Source organism: Rhipicephalus sanguineus, chromosome 11 (assembly GCF_013339695.2).
Source record: "Rhipicephalus sanguineus isolate Rsan-2018 chromosome 11, BIME_Rsan_1.4, whole genome shotgun sequence".
Classification (NCBI taxonomy): Eukaryota; Metazoa; Arthropoda; class Arachnida; order Ixodida; family Ixodidae; genus Rhipicephalus; species Rhipicephalus sanguineus.
The window spans coordinates 17,878,729-17,896,532 of record NC_051186.1 but is presented as its reverse complement, the minus strand read 5'-3'; the positions used below and the strand labels follow the sequence as shown (position 1 = coordinate 17,896,532).

Below are 17,804 nucleotides of genomic sequence, written 5' to 3'. Positions count from 1 at the left end.
CTCTTTTAAACAACAAACGAAATTGGTATAGGCTGCTTTGTGTGGGTGCCACTCACCTCTTTTCCTACGTCGTCTTGTCCAACCAAAAGAAATGTTGGACCGACTGCCTCGTTGACAGGGCGAACGCCGTTGTTCATTTTCCCATCACGAGCGGTGAGACGCCAGACCAGAGCGGCATCTTCGTTTCCCCGAGTGTGGCTGTCAACTGGAGTGAAGAGGCGGGAGAAGTAATCCGGGATTCTGGGAATAACCAAAACACACACATTGACTATTTGTATTTAAAACCACCCTTTGTTCAACACACCGTTATTGTACACACATCTGCCACGAGTGTTTAGTTGAAATTTCGCAACGAAAACGAACTTTCACGTAAAAGGCAGCGGGAACTTCGTCTTGCAATAGGCACTGGCTATACACGATTGAAAGCACTTCTTTTCTGAGAAATCGCTCCAAAATTTGGTTTCAGAATAAACACCGTTTTGCGCCGGCATATCCCGACACCCAAGCACATCCTCCGGCAGTCAGCGGCACGCCTTGAGTGGTTACTGACCGCATGTTTTACAAACGTAACCCATACTCAGATAAACACATGCGAGTACGCGGGCCCGAACGATTCCCAGCGCGTGCGGACGCCGTCTACGTCGAGATCAGACATGTCATATGCTAGCATTAGCACACATAACTCCCACAATCACGTACACTCACTTAAATCTGTTATAGCGTCATCGCAGAAGTTGGCAAACCATGAAGACAGCAAACAGAAACGAAGGAAAAAAGTGCACGGCGGCGGCCGCAACAACGGGCGCCGTCGCAAGTCTCTAGCTTTTTCGCCTTACCAGCGAGGCGTGTCCAACTTGAATGACTACCGCGTACGTTCTGGAAGCGACCGTACTATATCTGCACCTCAAACTACCGTCTTTAAGCCAACAAAAACCATTATATATAGTGCGTCTGAGCGTTCTGTACACAGGACTTTTCTTTTTTTTTTCACGTTCCCACGCGCGGAAGAACGCTGCACACTCAAGGTCGATGGAAATGTTATTATATGAAGTAGAATAAAGTGCATCTCAAACCGACATCTTGCACCTTCAGTAGTGCAGTCACGACGTGCGATCAGCAAGAAATGACCCTTGATAATTGTTTGCATCGCTCACTTTATGGGAGCTTGTACGGCAACGCGCATAACGGTGCAACTCGTTAACTGACAGCTTTAGTTGGGCATCCGCAACAGCCCCGCGGACACAGGCTGCTGTTGGAAATGGCTGGCAGATAACTTCCGCAGAGCTGCTGCAGACGCCCAGCTAAAGCTGTATAATTAGTACCTACGAAAGCAGTACACTCACCGTTAAGTGGCGCCCGTTGTCCGCAGCTCCATGAATATTCCGCCCTGCAAGCGTCACTCCGTGCACGGAGCCAGCGTCAACACCACCGAAGACGCGCATGAACATGAAACTGATGAAACTTCAAGACACCCAACGCGCCCAACCAACGCAACCACGCAACGCATTCCAATAGACGAGGAGACTGAGCCGAATGAGAGAGGAGGCACAAGTGGCACAAGCAGCACAAGCGGCGCGGCGCGCCATCCCGGCGCCAACCACGTCTCCGTCGGCGACCAAGACGCCACAACGCCGCCAAAGGGGAAGCGCGCGATATGTATGGCGTATACGGCGGCTCTTTTATCACGGAAGCCAATCGAAACACGCTTCAGGAGCGTCCAGTGACTCCTTCCGAAATGCTAACTCTTTTTCTCTATTGACGTGAACAGCGCGTGTAATACACAAGGACGAAGAAACGACGAATCTTTTTCTCTGCCTGTACCTTCCAAAAGGTCTCAGATGGACACCCGAAGAGAGTCACGGTTCCATGACCATCTTTTGACTCTTTTTTTCTTAGAGTGTGCTTCAGACACATACGTTCCCTAGTCCGGTAAACATGAACCACTGCGCACCGGAAATTATTCCGGGCAAGTGTAAATTTTGCACTCACAGGCCGTACTTAAGGCACATGCTGTGGGCGTGCCCGAAGGCCCCCGTGATGGGCGAATTCCCGGACGGGCGTTGGTGGAAGGCGACGCTCCGCAGCTACGACCCCCAAGTACAAGTGCGCTTATCACTGCAGGCCGACGATGACGCCAGGGCCCACGGGATCGAGGCCAACATCAGGCTGGGTCCCCCTTCCTCTGAAAGGGGGAGGGGGTTCTTTCTGCCAATTAGGTAATGTTTGTACGTCATCACAAAACTTTGCTACGATGTCTGCTTATTACTTAACGGTCAGCCGGCTCGACTTCATGCGGTTGTACTGCGAAAGCTGTTATGAGATCATAACAACAGCCGATTCCGGTGGCGTAGCTATCCGCCGCCGCCGCTGCCGGTGTCTGTAACCGCTATCGCGCGCAATGAGAAAAGAAACATAGGCAAGACCGAGCGCGATTGGAACCCGGGCCCTCTGCGTGGCAGCCGAGTATTTTACCGCAGAGGATGGTGCTCGAAACTCCTTCGCAAAAAGAACCTATACAGGAGCCATGTCAGGCGAGAAATCACGTGAAGAGATGCAATATAGCGTGGTAAAAAAAGTTAAATGACAACCAGGCTTCACACAATGCGTATTGCATAACGAGTGGCTGGTTTCAAGCTTCCCACCCACTACAAATGGCTCAGCCATATTTCTTCATCGCTTTCAGCGGCAGGATCAACGAAGTGCACATAGTCTAACAGATGTGTAGCGGGTACCTCGCTTCTCCGCTGAATGGGGAATAATGGCGTAGTGGGTGCTTCTCTAGATCGCCGAAGTTATGATTTAAGACGTAGGTGGGTACCTTTCGTTGTGACTGTGCGCTGCGCGTTACGTGCAGGTCTGGCGTTTTTTAAATGCGAAGCATTTCTTAGCGAACCACTGGCACTTTGAGCGTTTCTATCTACGTATCTATCTATCTATCTATCTATCTATCTAGCCGCCTACGTCTGGGTACTCTCATGATCGCCTCCTTACCTTGGTGTAGACCAAAATTTGCATGGGAGGGTAAGAGGATTTGACGAATATGACTGCCGGATCATAACATGAATAACATTAAAATCCTGTCGCGTACGTCGTCAAACCATTTCCTCCAGACACGTGTGGCACATACCCGTTTACCACGGGCCGCGGTGTACGGGTATGCGCCACAGGTGATTGACAGTTTATATCTACCCAGGAACGGCGAGAACAGACATTGGTAACTTAAATGCTAGAGCGTTAAGGAAAACCAACATCGGCAGCGTTGACTCAACGAATGGAAAGAATGAAAATTAGGATCCCACCAGGAATCGAACCCAAGCATTCTGCGTGGCAATGACGTATTCTGCCACTGAGCCACGCCAGGTCCATAAACTGGTTTGGAAAAACAGCCTACGCAGACGTAATATCGGTGCAACGTCAATTGTGGTTGTGGTGCTGGCTATCAAGTTTGATAAGATCATTGTTTGCAAAAGGCGCGTGGACACCAAACGATGAATTTCACAGACGCATTGGCACGCATGCAGACAACGAAGGCACGTTTCTCGATGCACCGCCTAATTCAAATACGGCACCGGCTCTTAAGGGTCAGCGCGCTACACGGACAAGCGTCACTGTCGTGTCCTGATGTAGCAGGCTCTAATTAAAAAAAAAAGAAAAAGGAATGCTTGTGCTCACATGGTTCTACTCATGATAAACGCACGATCAAGCAGAAAAAGCACAATATAACTTGCAGCGCAATGTGCTAAGAAGAAAATTATCTCACAACACTGAGGTTTTACGATGGCAAGGCGTTGCGCCGGGTTGGTTGGTTGGTTGGTTGGTTGGCTGATCCTCAGCTACTTGGCGCAACCCACCGTGGAGCTTTGGCCATAAAGGGGTGCAAACGGGTGCAAAAGAAAGCAATATACACTACATGATACTTCTACGATACAGGCGTCATATCAGATTAACGTCTGTAGTTCCAGTGCTGGCTCCGCTTTTATAGCAGTCTTATAAACATTACGTTTGTATTCCTATGATTCAGCAAGCTATATTGAAGCATTGCCAGACCCTGGACGAATACATTAACGAAAGTTATATATGATATCCACATCACCGCAGCGTAAAGTGCGCTTCGTCCACCAGAACGATGCAGTGTCCTCTTCCTTTCTTACGAGGCTGGGCGATGGCCTCATGCTGACCAAGGATGATGCCAGATTGACAACCGCGTTGTAGACTAGGCTACGTAGGCCACATACGCCCAGATAGTCTACGAATACGACAAACACCATCCACTGATGTTGGTCTACGTAGCACTATCCAGGCCTGCCAGCCTCGACGGCCTATACCTCACCAACGCGAAGGGTGGCTTCAGGTTCCGACATGTCGCTGGCTCTGTCGACAGACAATTTGTGGACGAAATGACCGAGGCATTCACGAATTCCAACAGCTCTACTATATCACATACTTCACTACACATGAACCCCTCGTCACCACGATCACGACGGGATCCTATAACAGGTCATGACCAGCTGCTGGTGTTCACTGATCACGGTGATGATGCCCTTGTTCAAGAACTGTCAAGAACTTCTTGCACACATGCACACGGGTTCATGAAATGTGCGTACGTTCTCCATCATAAGGGACAAGTATAAGCACTACATATCAGCCTACCACTTCCGGTGTTGGTAGTACCCAAGTTGCCATTGGCAGCGTTACCCAACCGTAAGCAACTGGTTACATAACACATATGCAGTTCTTCAACATATATATGTGTGCGTATAAAATTTGTACAAATCTTTAGAGTCATTTTGTAACGTGTCGCTCAGTAAAAAAAAGTTACGCCACAGTCACCTACCCGCCGCGTGCTTCGCATAACATCGACTCCCACGGTACGTGGGATCTGCTGAATTTTTTTTTTATAAAATCCCTGTAGCACACTACAGTGCTTTGATGATTAATATACTGAAAAGGTGTAATTGTCTAGCACACGTTTCATATTGACGGCACTTGTGAATCATCTTGTACTGTAATGTAACGAGTCATTAGTTTTATGTAAAAAAAAAAAAAAGATATGTACTACCTGTGATGGGCGACGTCACTTTTGCACCAGCCTTAGCAACGACGACAACGTCTTTCATCGGTCCTCATATTTCCTGTCGCTCTCACCATCTTTATGTTTTTTCACTACAATCGTGTTCCTTTATAATATCATATGCAAAACTCAAGCGACAAGAGCTGTTTGTATTCTGTACAAACGAAGTAAAGTCAGAACTCTAGAAGGAGCAGAAAAGCGATTGTCTTTGTTATTTGGCCCTACCGTGCAGAATCCACTGCAATTATGTCCTATAAGGTACATCCGAGCTTTTCAACCAAAACAGCAGAAACAGGTTGTACACTTCCTGCTTGTCCAACGTTTTACGACTTCCGTATACATAGAAATTCCATTCCAGTTTACGACTTGTGTGGGATTCTCGCCAGATCATTTCCAACAACTGTTTACATTTCCATTCCTCATTGTTTCAGGCGTAACCAGAGCCCTTGTGCTTCCATTGCGCGCAAAAGAAAAAAAAAAACAACTCCGAAAGTTATAGCCGACGTGAACGATCGAGGGACCGTAAAGTTTTAAGTAGACATCTTAGGATCCTTCACGCCTATCAAGTCGTTAAGGCGACTTCAAAACGGCTCGACAGATAAAACTTCAGTCGTAAATTTTTGGATCCTGAGTTCACAACACCGGAAAAAAACGACTGGTATAAAAATGTACTTTTATTTTCTGCACGTCCGCGTCCTTTTATATTGACATTTACCGTCAATAAGCAAGGTCAGGAAATAATGTGGCAGACAGTTTTCCATAATAATTCTTTTGTACTTAAATGACTGGCGGTAGAATTGAAAAGTTAAATACAGTGAATACAACTTATTCACTATATGCATGATTTTACCGCCGCAGAAACTATGTGAGATCGCCGTTCTAACATCACTGAGTCGTTTAAATTGTGTCGTTTGTGATCACGTTCATTTTCTCTCTGTTCGAAGCACCGTGACATGATTTGCTGCGGCAGAAACGCCCATCCGGCACCTGGAAAGTGGTGGCTGAACGGTACCGCTTGAAGCGACACACGTGAACAACACAAGAAGCACACCGCAAAGGCAGCATCGCGTGTCCATCTGGCTATTTATTAGTGCGTCAGGTCATTCAATTTCCGGGAGACCCGGCAGGCCTAAAGCCCGGGAAATCAGTTTCTCTGATTGGTGGATGCGCTGTGGCATCCTAAAGGTGACGTCGTCAACCGTGCCGAGATCGTCAGCACAATGACAGTTTTTGGGAAGCAACTTTTGCTTGACTGCACATCAGGAAGGCGGTGGTACGAAAGGTGACGCCCCTTTCCAGCTGTGGCAACGACGTCGTGAGCGTACTGGCACGGTGGCTACAGAACAGCGTTGCAATGTTTTACGTTCAAAGCGGAGATAGAACGGGGTTTAGAGAGGGGGTGTAGTGGCGTGACAGGTCGCGCGCGAGAATTACAAAATGAAACGAAGTGATCCGCTCTTAGGTTGTTTTCACGGCACGTCAGCTCAGTAGACGTTCTATAATACTGCATAAGTAGAGGCCCTGGTCTGGAAGAAGCTGTCGGTGAGCCGTATGGTGTAAGATGGCGACTGGCACCAGGAAGTCGGTGACGTCGGTAGCGCAATTACTCGGTATAACCCGTCGTAGAGGCAGGGGTTAAATAATTGGTAGGAACGACACATAGCTTCTGCCGTGAGGTTGAGGCCAGGGCCTAAGAGGTCGAGTCCACGACGTTAAACTCGTTCGGCGGTGTATCCGATTGGCGTGGGGAGTTGAGCAGGAAGCAAATAAGGCATAATACAACGATGCTACGGCTCACATGCAAGTGACAGTGTCGCATCGAGCGGCGTATGCCATGCCAGCAAGGTTTTTGCCAGTCACGATCGTGCAAGTTGTAAACGCCAAGAAGGCAAGCCGCATGGACGTGATGGAGTTGTTCAGGTGCCCTCGCACGTATTTGAGAGGGAACGACCATGAGCAGTGCGTGAACCACCGGATGAATATTCCGGTAGAAGAACATACCATCCCGTATAACGAACATGTGAAGTGAGAGGCCTGACGGGTCAGCACGAAGACGGTTGAATAGGTTTCGCAACGATGTATCCTGTCCTTCGTCTTCGTCGATGTCGTGAAAAGTGGAGCGAGTGGTGATGCCACCGGCCGCGTCGTTCGAGTCTGAGGCTGAGGCGGCGTTGCGCGACAAACAATGCATCCTAATGTAGTGTACAAGGCCTATAATTATTGCAAACGTAGTGCCCACCAACCTAGATAACTCATGCGGTCCTGAAACGTCAAAAAGGGACATAAACCATCGTAGTCTCTCAGTCCTGTAAAATGTCATACGGAGAGGCATGGTCGAAATTTGTTTCCTAGCCATAGCACTACCCGGCAGCAGCGTTGCCAACTGAATTTCGATCTGGTCATGAGAGAAGGCACCAGCGCGAATCTGTTATTCGTCTGGCATCGTCCTCTAGGTGCACCCAGAGACTTGAAAGGCGCTCAGAAAGAACCGCCATACACTGAGTGCACTAGAGAAAGCCCACCCAGCACTTTGCCAATACAATTCCAATAACCAAACACCAATTATTTAGGAATAAACAGCGTGGTCTAAGTGGCGTTGCAAGTGAGCCTTTGCGGGCAGTAAAAAAGCGAGGTATAAAAAGAAGAGATGATGATGGTACACTACCCATGAAAAGAAACGCTATAATGATGCAAACGTCATTCTTTACAGAAAGCTGATACAAGAGCTTGCAGTAAACAAATTCAGCGCAAAAGCAAGGTCCACATCTCTTCACTCTTTGGAAACACGAGCAGTAACTTTCTGTGTAACATCCCTCTTCAGCCGGTCAAAAATGTCACAGCTTCACTGAGCCTCACTTGCTTCGTGTGCACGGGTTCTTCGCCGGACCCGAGAAGCGCCGCGCATGCCTGTCTACGTGTACACTTCAGGCTAATTAAGTTTACTCTGCCGCGCGGGCGAGATTACGGTGTCAAGAAAAATCAGGGCAGCCATTCATTAGCGCGATACGCCGCGTTTCACGCAACCCATTAAGCTATGCTTGTTCTCACAACCGTGTCATGATTCTAAAGGAGGCTACGTAAACTCGCATTAGATGGCAAAGAAAGTTTCCTTGCTGTCTGAAAGACTGCAGATATCAATGGATTTGATTCCCGATTCGATCATGGTGAAGATGCTGTGTTAAAGCACAATGTTTAAGAAATCGCCAGGTACGATCGATTATAAGCATTACAAAAGGATCGCCTTGAGATTGTGGAAAAACTAGGATTGTGCAAGGATTTGCAAAGCTATTGAATATTCTCGAAACACATAGGCAGTGACGGATGCCATACTCATCCTGCTGCCCATATTCAATAGATACAAGCTGAATGTCATGTATATATATCCCAGGATAACAGGAAATCTGGCGAGCGATGACTGCGGAAAGTGTTCGATAACCTTTAAAGTCAGATTCATTAGAAACGCGGTTAGAGAAAAAGTGCTACATGCGCACTTCATGTAAACTTCATGCTCGTAACCATTAAGCTCCGAATCTCAGAGGGGCGGGGGGGGGGGGGTTAATGCTAGAAACTACGATATTCTCGCATAGTTATTGCGGTTAAGAACGCAGCCGTCAAAGCATTGAAGCATGCTGGAGGACGCAACCACAAGTCTCAGTCTTTGGCTGCCGCGCCGAACGGCATTAAGCCACCGCACAAACGGCGAAACACGACAACGCTTTACCTTCCCCCGTATTTTTGTCATTCACCCTTATCCTCCGCGCGTTGGTACTTCCCACATACTACGCAAAACATGATAACGCACTAACATTTCCGTTTCTTGTCGTTTTACTTTCTGTCTTTAGAATCTAACGAAGCTAATAAATAAATCAGCATTTTCATGCCGACTCAACGCGCAAACATGTCCCCACCTAACGCGAGACGAATGCCCATAAAGAACACTGTGTGTCAAAAAATAAGCTTCGAATGTGAAACGTTGGCGTTTGTGATTTTCGAGCATACGGTACCGCACTCGAAAACCGGGCGTCTTACCCTTTCGGCGAAACACCGTGTTTGTTTACTGCCTTCATTCAATTCAACAACACATATACTTTTTCGGCCATTTCACTCAATGAACGTGGGGGTGACCAGCGAAGCTGTTTAGCACATGGCACAGAGGTGACAAACAATTTCGAGCCATATTTGATCACTCACCCTACAAATGAATGTGAAATGTCGCTCCAGAAAGTACGTCTAGAATTTCGCGCGTGCTTTTGAGAAATTTCCCATTGTATCAGCATGACACTTGCGTCCCTTTGCCGATTCTCCGTTTCACGACATGCCTCGACCCCGCCTGGCTTGCCCCTTGCGCTTGACATTTCTTGCACCATCCTAAGCGGTGTTTTCTGCGCTGGTTTTGCCTTCTTCATTTTAGGGGAGCGAATGTAATTGGGAGGCTTACCCAATTTGTGTGGCAAATACGTTGTTGATTTCGCATAGCGAAAATGCAAGACACACTAACTATGGAACTGTGTATGTATCCAATTACAACACTAACACTACTAATTAGGCCTGTGCGAATAGTGAATTTCGGTACCGAATCGAATACGAATCGAATAGTGATGACACCGAATCGAATACGAATACTAATCGAATACTCTTCGAATAGTAAGACAACCATTCTCAAAACGGTACTAGAACTACACAGCATTTTTTTTTAAAGAAATATTCACAAACTCTCACCAAAGAGCATTACGCTTATTTTTAATAGACTCAAAATACCACAGTTATGAAAACTGAGGTAAGCACGTACGCAGCAGCGACCCGAGCCTTCGAAATATTTTGTAACTGCAGGTTGAAATAGAGCAGTGACGGCAGATACTTTGTCGCCTGCTTTTAAATAAAACTGAGACATAATATCTAAACAATTTTGAACCGAACACCATGCATACAGCTAAGGCGGTAATGAAACATAAACCTGCCATCGCAACATGGTCCTCGGCACTGAAGGCATGTAGACATCGGTGTTGAAAGCTGTATCTGCAAGAACAATTTACGCAAACACAACCCTTGCATCTATTGCTATTCATGAAGCTGAATGCAGGTGCACCTTCAGTTATTACAAGATGAAGTCAGGAACTGATTAATGCGATGCAGAGGCAGCATAGTAAAAACTGAGTGAGTGTGGAGCTTCCATTAAAAAAAAAACGCCTTCATCCGGTAATCAATATACCATCGGTAGCTTCGTAAAAGCTTGGGCTGCATTCATACTCGTAATTTAGTGAATAAAGGAAGAAAAATGGCCTTTAACTGTTCCAAATTTTCATTGTTTTGGGATGCTCCCGTCGGCGCTAATTATTCGAAAACTATTCGAAAAATATTCGGTATTTCGATTATGTACTATTCGATTCGAGTACCAAATCGAATAGTATGCTATTCGATTCGTTATTCGAAATTTTCGAATATTCGCACACCCCTCCTACTAATGAAACCGACATAAAGTTAAGCCAACGAAAACATAGGCAACATTATTTGTGGTTCCTTAACTGTATTGCAATGATTCTCAATTTAAATTGAAACAATTTAGAGTGGACGAAAATCACCCTTTCCGTCGGTTGGATCGGAACCCACAACTTTCGAATTACGCGTCCGATGATCTACCACTTGAGCTACAACGGCGGGTACTCCCCCGTCCACTTTTTGTAGGGTACTTATGTGGGCCTAATACCCGCGGCTGTTAGTCAGCACCACATGGAGGGTGCTGCCCCGAGGGAGCAGCCTCCTTCTTACCTCAATGCGAATGTTGATTTTTCGTCCACTTTAATTTCTTTCAATTTAATGTGAGAATCAATGCAATACAGTTAAGAAACCACAAATAATGTACCCTATAATCTCCTTGGCTTAATTGTCCGTCGGTTTCATTAGATGTACACAATATAGAAAACGAGCTCCTCAGTCAATTCCCTTACTTTAACACTAATGCTGCAATACGATACATACATAGCAAACATCCACGCTTGCAGGAGGTTAATATATACGAACCATAACAATGTGCTCTAGGGGTGGTGTAAAACAAGTGTAAAAGGACAACACCTGCAAAGGAGTGCATGTTAAAACATTTGATCATTGTGAAATGAAAGCCCTGTCGAGGACAACATGCAAAACCAACTTGGAGCAGTTTAGTCATTAGCGAATTTATAACGTTTAGAAAATTTAATGCCAAGCATGCCTCATCTCCTATGCATTTCGGTGGTCCTGCGAAGGGCCTTCCATTACGCCGTCCTTTGACTGAGCGAAGCGCTTCCCGTCTTTATGGCTTACACCAGAAGGTAGAGTGAACGCTGTGCTGTAAGTCTTCATCTATATTTTGTAACAACCAAAGACGCCATTCTGCCGAGCATGGATCAACAGCCATACACAGAGAAACGCAAGACAGCAGAGGAACGTCACCGCGCCTTAGGTGCCCGACAACAAAGTTCCGGGTAAGGCTGCAGCTAAGAAAAAGCACGGGTAATTCAGGGGCATCATGCTGGATGTCATCGGGAACAACGAGCGACACGCCTCTTCGTTGTTTCACGCTGGTCTCGCTTAACATCTCCGCGCATAAACTGCACTTATGCGTTCGGCGATTCTCTCACTACGTCTTTTAAAAGCGAAGCTGTTTAGCAAATCATTCCTTCTCCGGCGAAAGAAAAAAAAACTGACATCATCATAATCGGGTATGGGCCACAGAAATTGGGTTAATCCCACTACTCATCACTGGTCTATTAAAAACAAAGAAGGCAACAGTCAGCCCAACAAATGGCTGCGAAGCGACGGCGGCGAGCCGAAGACCCCGAGTACGTACAAGAGAATACTAAGGAACGGGAAAGGCAACGGCGGCTGCGAGAAGACCCTGAAGCGATGTAAGGCCTGCGCCAGGGACGACGTGCCCGTAGATATACGAGAGGTGAAAACGCTTGTTTTTAGCGCGAGGTTCTGTCTCTGCAGTCTGGACATCCGTGTCGTGTCTGTGACCGTGTGTGGTCTAACTCGAACCTCTCTGCGCTGAGAATCAACGTAGAAAAAACCTAGCATCACCTAGATAAAGCCTAGCCGCGACCTAGAAGCAACCTAGAAACAACCTGCATCTCCTAGCAAAGGCCTAGAAGCAACCTAGAGGCAACCAGGTTAATCTTCAGAATCATATAGTTTCGCTGTTTCAAACCTTGCCCGGCTTAATGCCAGCTTCGCTAATGTTTTTTTTTTTTTGCAATTATACCAAACGCAGCGTGTGCGAATCTTTTAAATAACTCCCATAGGAGGCTCTAAGTAAAATATCAAAGGCACCTTCGGTTTGCTCATATTCCATTTTTAAATATTGCTTTTGTGAAAAAAAGGAGAAATGTGCGTTGCTAGGGTACGACCAATTTTATAGGAATATTTTATTTCATTCTCAACAACAAGCAAGAGGTACATAAGCAATCGTTAAATTTATATAACAGTCGTGGTAAACAGCCCATTGGCTGACTTCTTTTGTTCAAGGAGCCAACATGGGGTGTAAACGATAATGAGATACAGTGTATAGCCTGTGGGAAAAGTACGGTGTGTGATGTCCTCCATTTTGTTAATCAGGAATCATCGCACGTTAAAACTTTTAGTTTTACCAGACAGACAACTGCAACAGAGTGTCCCATTCTCTACGTCAATCAATACAGGAATGGTCGAGGAATGTGAACGCAGCGACTAACCCCGCTCCTACGCACCCCGTATAAATATGTTTGATGCGTTCGATTGTGGAGGCAAAAACTGCAAGCACTGAATAGCATGTAATAGTGAAAACTGGGGTGACCACGCCGCCGTTCGCGGCATGCTTCATGAGTGTAGCAATGGTTATTTCCGAGGCTTATGTGCACCATAGAAGAAAATAGCTCGTGACTATGTATATTTCAACTAGAGATAACAAAAAAAATACTATAGAGTATTCTGGTAAATTCAGTGTCGTATTTAATCAGTTTCCCCAGCCGTCTGTATCAGTGCGCAATAACAACTGTAGTTCATCTTGTACGCCATATAGGCCAGAAACAATGTATGCAGGTGGTCGGAAGATAGTTCAGATATGCTACATGTACGTTTGATGAGCTATGTGATAACTTAAACCGATGGCCAGCATATTCTCAGCCTGTGCGCGCGTGAGCCGCCCTACGCAGAGCAGTGAATGATGAAGTCATGGAAATGACTAAATTTACCTGTTTGCTTAGTAACTTAAAAAAAAGTGATTACATCAAGGGGCTCCAGGGCACTTTAGAAATCCTTACTCGCCGTCCTGATACCACAGGCACGCATCATCTTATATAGTCTATGTACTTAAACGAGTTGAACTACAGTTGTTGTCCAGCGTACTTAATTAACGAAATGAGCTCTAAGACACCTGTGTCCTGTCGCGCACCTGTAAGCTGACTGCCACGTATCGCTTTCGACAGAAGTCTTGGCTGTCAGCCTTCTCGCTCTAATTAATTTCAATGTCAAAGACTCGCTAGCCAAGCACCGTGACTGTGTCCGAGAAATGTGGCACTTTCGTTGCCTGACAGCTTCGGGCGCTTAGAGAGACGTTGCTATCGAACACATAACATCTCTTAAGTCACTCTTGTAACACACGCCATGGAGTTAATGCTTTGAAATGAGTTCTTCAGGTATTGAGAAAGTCTCAACTAGAAACTTAATTAAGTCGAGGCCGGCTGCCATATTCAATCGTGCGAAAACATATAGCCCTCTGCAACATAGTTTTAATTTTCTTAATAATTATTGCCATAAAAAGGGCTATATATCGTGAATAAATATTTCGAGAATGTCTTTATGTCTAGTTTTTTCAACGTATAGAACAAATTGTCTTTAACATGTAAGTACACTAGAACGAGAAAAAAAAAATTAGGAGTACTGAAGTTTGCGGCGTTGCCGTTGTGATGCTCGCAATGGAAGAAGACGACCTGCTGTAGACACGGGACAGGCATAAAGTCACGATCGAAACTACTGGGCTCCAATGACGCTACGCAACCTCCTTGTCAGCTGGCGCTGTCTAGTAGCATAAAACGCAGACGCATGCACCTAACGGTCACTTTTAACTAATGACCCGGTACTGCCCGCAGTTGATGTCACCGCCTCCAATTAGGTTGCGGTCGTAACAAACAATGTTCCAGTAAGAGCAAAATGCAGGCATGTCTGGACATTTCGCATGCAGAAAATGTTCCACATGTATTTCTTGTTGGGCTGCGTGCGACATTTACGGGAATAATGCTAATGTGGCTCAATACTTTCGTTGTTGCTAATTTTTTTTAAACAAACACCACCAAGTTGGCTTGATAACATTGCAAGGCTATATAACAGGATATGCTGGCGTCAGCGCAGCACAAGTATACTATAATCGGGGACAACTTTCTGTGGCAATGCAGCCAAGGCTACCGAACCACGCCGTTTCGTCAGTGTCGCTGCGCACCGCAAAGTAGTTCCACAAAAAAAAAAAAGTTTTTTGTGCATAACCTAATTATTATAAACGTGCAGTTATAATTTTTAGCTGCTAATTGATAATTCTAGAAAATTAGTGATAATATGTGAAATAGCGTTATATTTTACATTTTCGGGGATTCTTAGTTGTCGCGTTCCCCACTGGTGTCACATTGGCTCTTTTCCTTCACCATCATCCCATCTTTTAGAGAAAAAAAATGGCCTCCGCGTCGCCTGTGCCTTCTTCCTCCGGTTGCTCGCCAATTGGTTCGCCGCACAGGATATTTAAGAAGCTTGAGTACCAAAAGTTGTCGAAACAAACCAAGCAAGTGGTCTGCAACGTGTACGCCCAAGTGAGACTGGCGCAACCGGGACTCTCCGTCGCTTCCGTGTTTCGTTCGGTTAGCCAGCTTACCGGTGTGAGCGAGCGCGGCTCAAGGCGGATGTTTTAAAGGGTACCCTGAAGTCCCCGAAGCATAAAAGGCTTCGTTTATTCGCTGAATCACCAGCAAAAGTTTCTGGAAAGACAAGAGTGCAGCAGTACGATAGTTTTACCCTGTCTGCTCTTCGCCGGAAAGTACATTACATCAGTACTACATTCGCAACGAGGCGCCAACGTCAGAAAAGATCCCCAGCGAGGTAATCGGCGACACCGACATGGGGCTACTGATGCAGCTGAGTGTCAGAACGATGTGCAGGCTTCTGAATGACATTGGATTTGAATTTCGGAAGCGAAAACGTAACTGTGCACTGCTAGAAAGGGACGACATCATCGAATGGCGGCGGAAATATCTGCGGACCATTCGAGAATTGCGAAAGGAGAAACGGTACGTACGGTTACTGCTTCGATTTGTTGGACAGAGATATAAATCTCAACGATGTCAATTAAAACACAAATGCCGCATGTAAAAATTCAGAGTTGAAAGAGTAGGAAGAGGAAATAACGATGGAAGGTTCTCGTCCCGCTAAATATTTATTTTTAATTCACCCGTCCTCATACATGTTGCCGTTCATCTTGAATTGTATTTTTTTATGGCTTGATTCTGCATATGTGGCTCTTATTTGTGTTTTGCCTGTTATTCTGGTTAGGCAAGCCAAGGCACAAGTACGTATCGACGTGTTCTAATGAAGTATGGATAGCTCCGAATGAAGGTATTTTGTTATTCATGTGAGTAGGTACCTTCGGCGAACGTTTCTTTTATTTTTGTATTTTCCAGTACCACCCAAAAACTGCTAGTATCTGCCTGCCCGGTAGAATGCACATCACAAATTTCTTCTGTCTCAATTGACCCCTCTCGTTAAAAACAGAAACCTGGCACATTTTCCCCTTGCTTTCGCAGGGCCATATACTACCTTGACGAGACTAGGGTGAATGCTGGGCACACCAAGGAAAAGGTGTGGGAGGACGCCACTGTTTCGTCACGTGCGGAAGCCTTCCGCAAGGGTGTCACAACTGGGCTTCGCGCACCGAGCGGCAAAGGTGGTCGGCTCATTGTCCTCCATGATGCAAGCGAAAACGGCTTCGTGCATGGGGCATCTCTCGTTTTCCGGACGAAAAGGAGTGTTACCAGTGACTACCACAGTGAAATGGATTGCCCACGCGTTGAGAGATGGTTCAAAGAACAACTTTTACCAAACATTGAACCACGGAGCGTAATTGTCATGGACAATACTCCAGACCATAGTGTTCAGCTAGAAAAGTTGCCCTCGACGTCGTCGCGCAAGGCCGAGATTCAGTCTTGGTTGACTGAAAAAAACATCCCGTGGTCTAATGACCAGTTAACGCCCGAGCTCATTCAGGTAGTAAACCAAAACAAGCACCGTTTTTCTGGATACCGGATTGATGCCCTGGCCAAGGTTGCTGGTCATGACATTGTTCGGCTTCCTCCTTACCATTGTGAATTCAACCCTATTGAAACGGTACGGAGCCAGGTCAAGGGGTATATTGCAGTCAACAGGTCGTTCACTCTTGCTGGAGTCGAAAAACTTCTGGACGAAGCCATTGCCCTTGTGACTCCAGAAAACTGGGCGCGCGACTGCGCTCATGTGGTGCGTCTTGAAGAGGAGGCCTGGGAGCAGGATGGTGCAATCAAAAGCACGCTTGACAGCATCATTATTACTCTAGGATCTGACTCCAGCAGCTGCAGTGACAGTAGTGACAGTGTATTGAGTGGTATAGAGGACCTCTGGTGAACACGGTGCGCGCTGGCTCATGTGATGCTGATTGTTTGTGAGATGCTATGTATTCCTTTTTGATGCCCAATAGCTTGGAAGTATGCTCTGTCATTCTAAAAAACAGGGCGTGCAAACAAGGAGACAGGAAGGAAGTCAAGACACCACAAACGCCGACTAACAAGTGACGATGTTCACTATCCACTTACGTGATTCTGGTTGCATGCAGCACCAAGCAGTCATTTAGTATGTTTGTTATATATACCCATTGCAAAGCGCTTAGACATATTTAATCGTAATCATCAGCAAACGCACCAACAAGGTGAGCAACTGCGTAGGTTCTCGTGTTGCCTTACGGACACGTAGTGGGCCCCTCGCTGATTCGCAACAGGAAGAATTATGGTATAGTGGATACTGCGCAACTGTACTTGCGCAGTCCACTATACCAGAACATCGAAAGGACATCGAACGTCACGACAGCCGGTTCACGGTATAGGCTTTACACATGGGGTTATTACAAGCATAAAAAAATTACATAAGCAGATGCTTTTTGTAAGTACCCTAGCGTAAAACGCTGTGTTACTTTAACCTAGCCCCGTGTAAACAGTACCCGAGCAATAGTAATTCTGAAGGGCATAATTTACGAAACGCATCCGTTTCTTGCGTGATGCTTGTCACATCGGCAGAACGCGCCCCAGCTTGCGGTGAAGCAAACGAAACAATTCCACAAAAGCACTGTGTCGGGGGAACATATCGCTTTGCTATTTAATTTCGTTGAGAGCTCCCTAGTACTCCTTTCTGGCAGGATATATAATGGAGGCAGCCGCTGCCAATATTAAGTTTTGTAACCAATCAGGAGTTAGATTATTGGAACGGTATTTTTTTCTTGCTTCGATGCTTGCGACAATATCATTCGGGGGTTGCCCACGACATGATTAAATCAGCGGGTTTCTCACGAGATATTCTGAGAAAATATGGCTGGAAAGGACCACGCTTCCTGATGCTGTCGCGTCAACGCCGTCGAGGGCCAATATCGCAGGGGTGACAAAGCCTGGAGAGATGGTTCTTGACGTGCCTGCGTGAGCCGAGAGGACGGAGGCGCCAT

At 46.2% G+C, this 17,804-nt stretch overlaps 1 protein-coding gene across 1 annotated transcript; it reads left to right on the top strand.

Annotated features, from left to right (window-relative positions):
- Positions 1-2,037: 2,037 nt before the first annotated feature.
- Positions 2,038-16,720, top strand: LOC119374896 (uncharacterized). Its single transcript, XM_037645100.1, has 2 exons — positions 2,038-2,165; positions 15,868-16,720. Exons 1-2 carry the CDS (start codon positions 2,038-2,040, stop codon positions 16,718-16,720), a joined length of 981 nt encoding a protein of 326 aa, XP_037501028.1.
- The last annotated feature ends 1,084 nt before the right edge of the window (positions 16,721-17,804 follow it).

Excerpts from the sequence above, each read along its gene's own strand:
- LOC119374896 (XM_037645100.1), top strand. The coding sequence starts at position 2,038 with ATGGGCGAATTCCCGGACGGGCGTTGGTGGAAGGCGACGCTCCGCAGC. Across the intron at positions 2,166-15,867 it reads GGGATCGAGGCCAACATCAG|GGCCATATACTACCTTGACG; the intron begins GCTGGGTCCCCC and ends TTGCTTTCGCAG.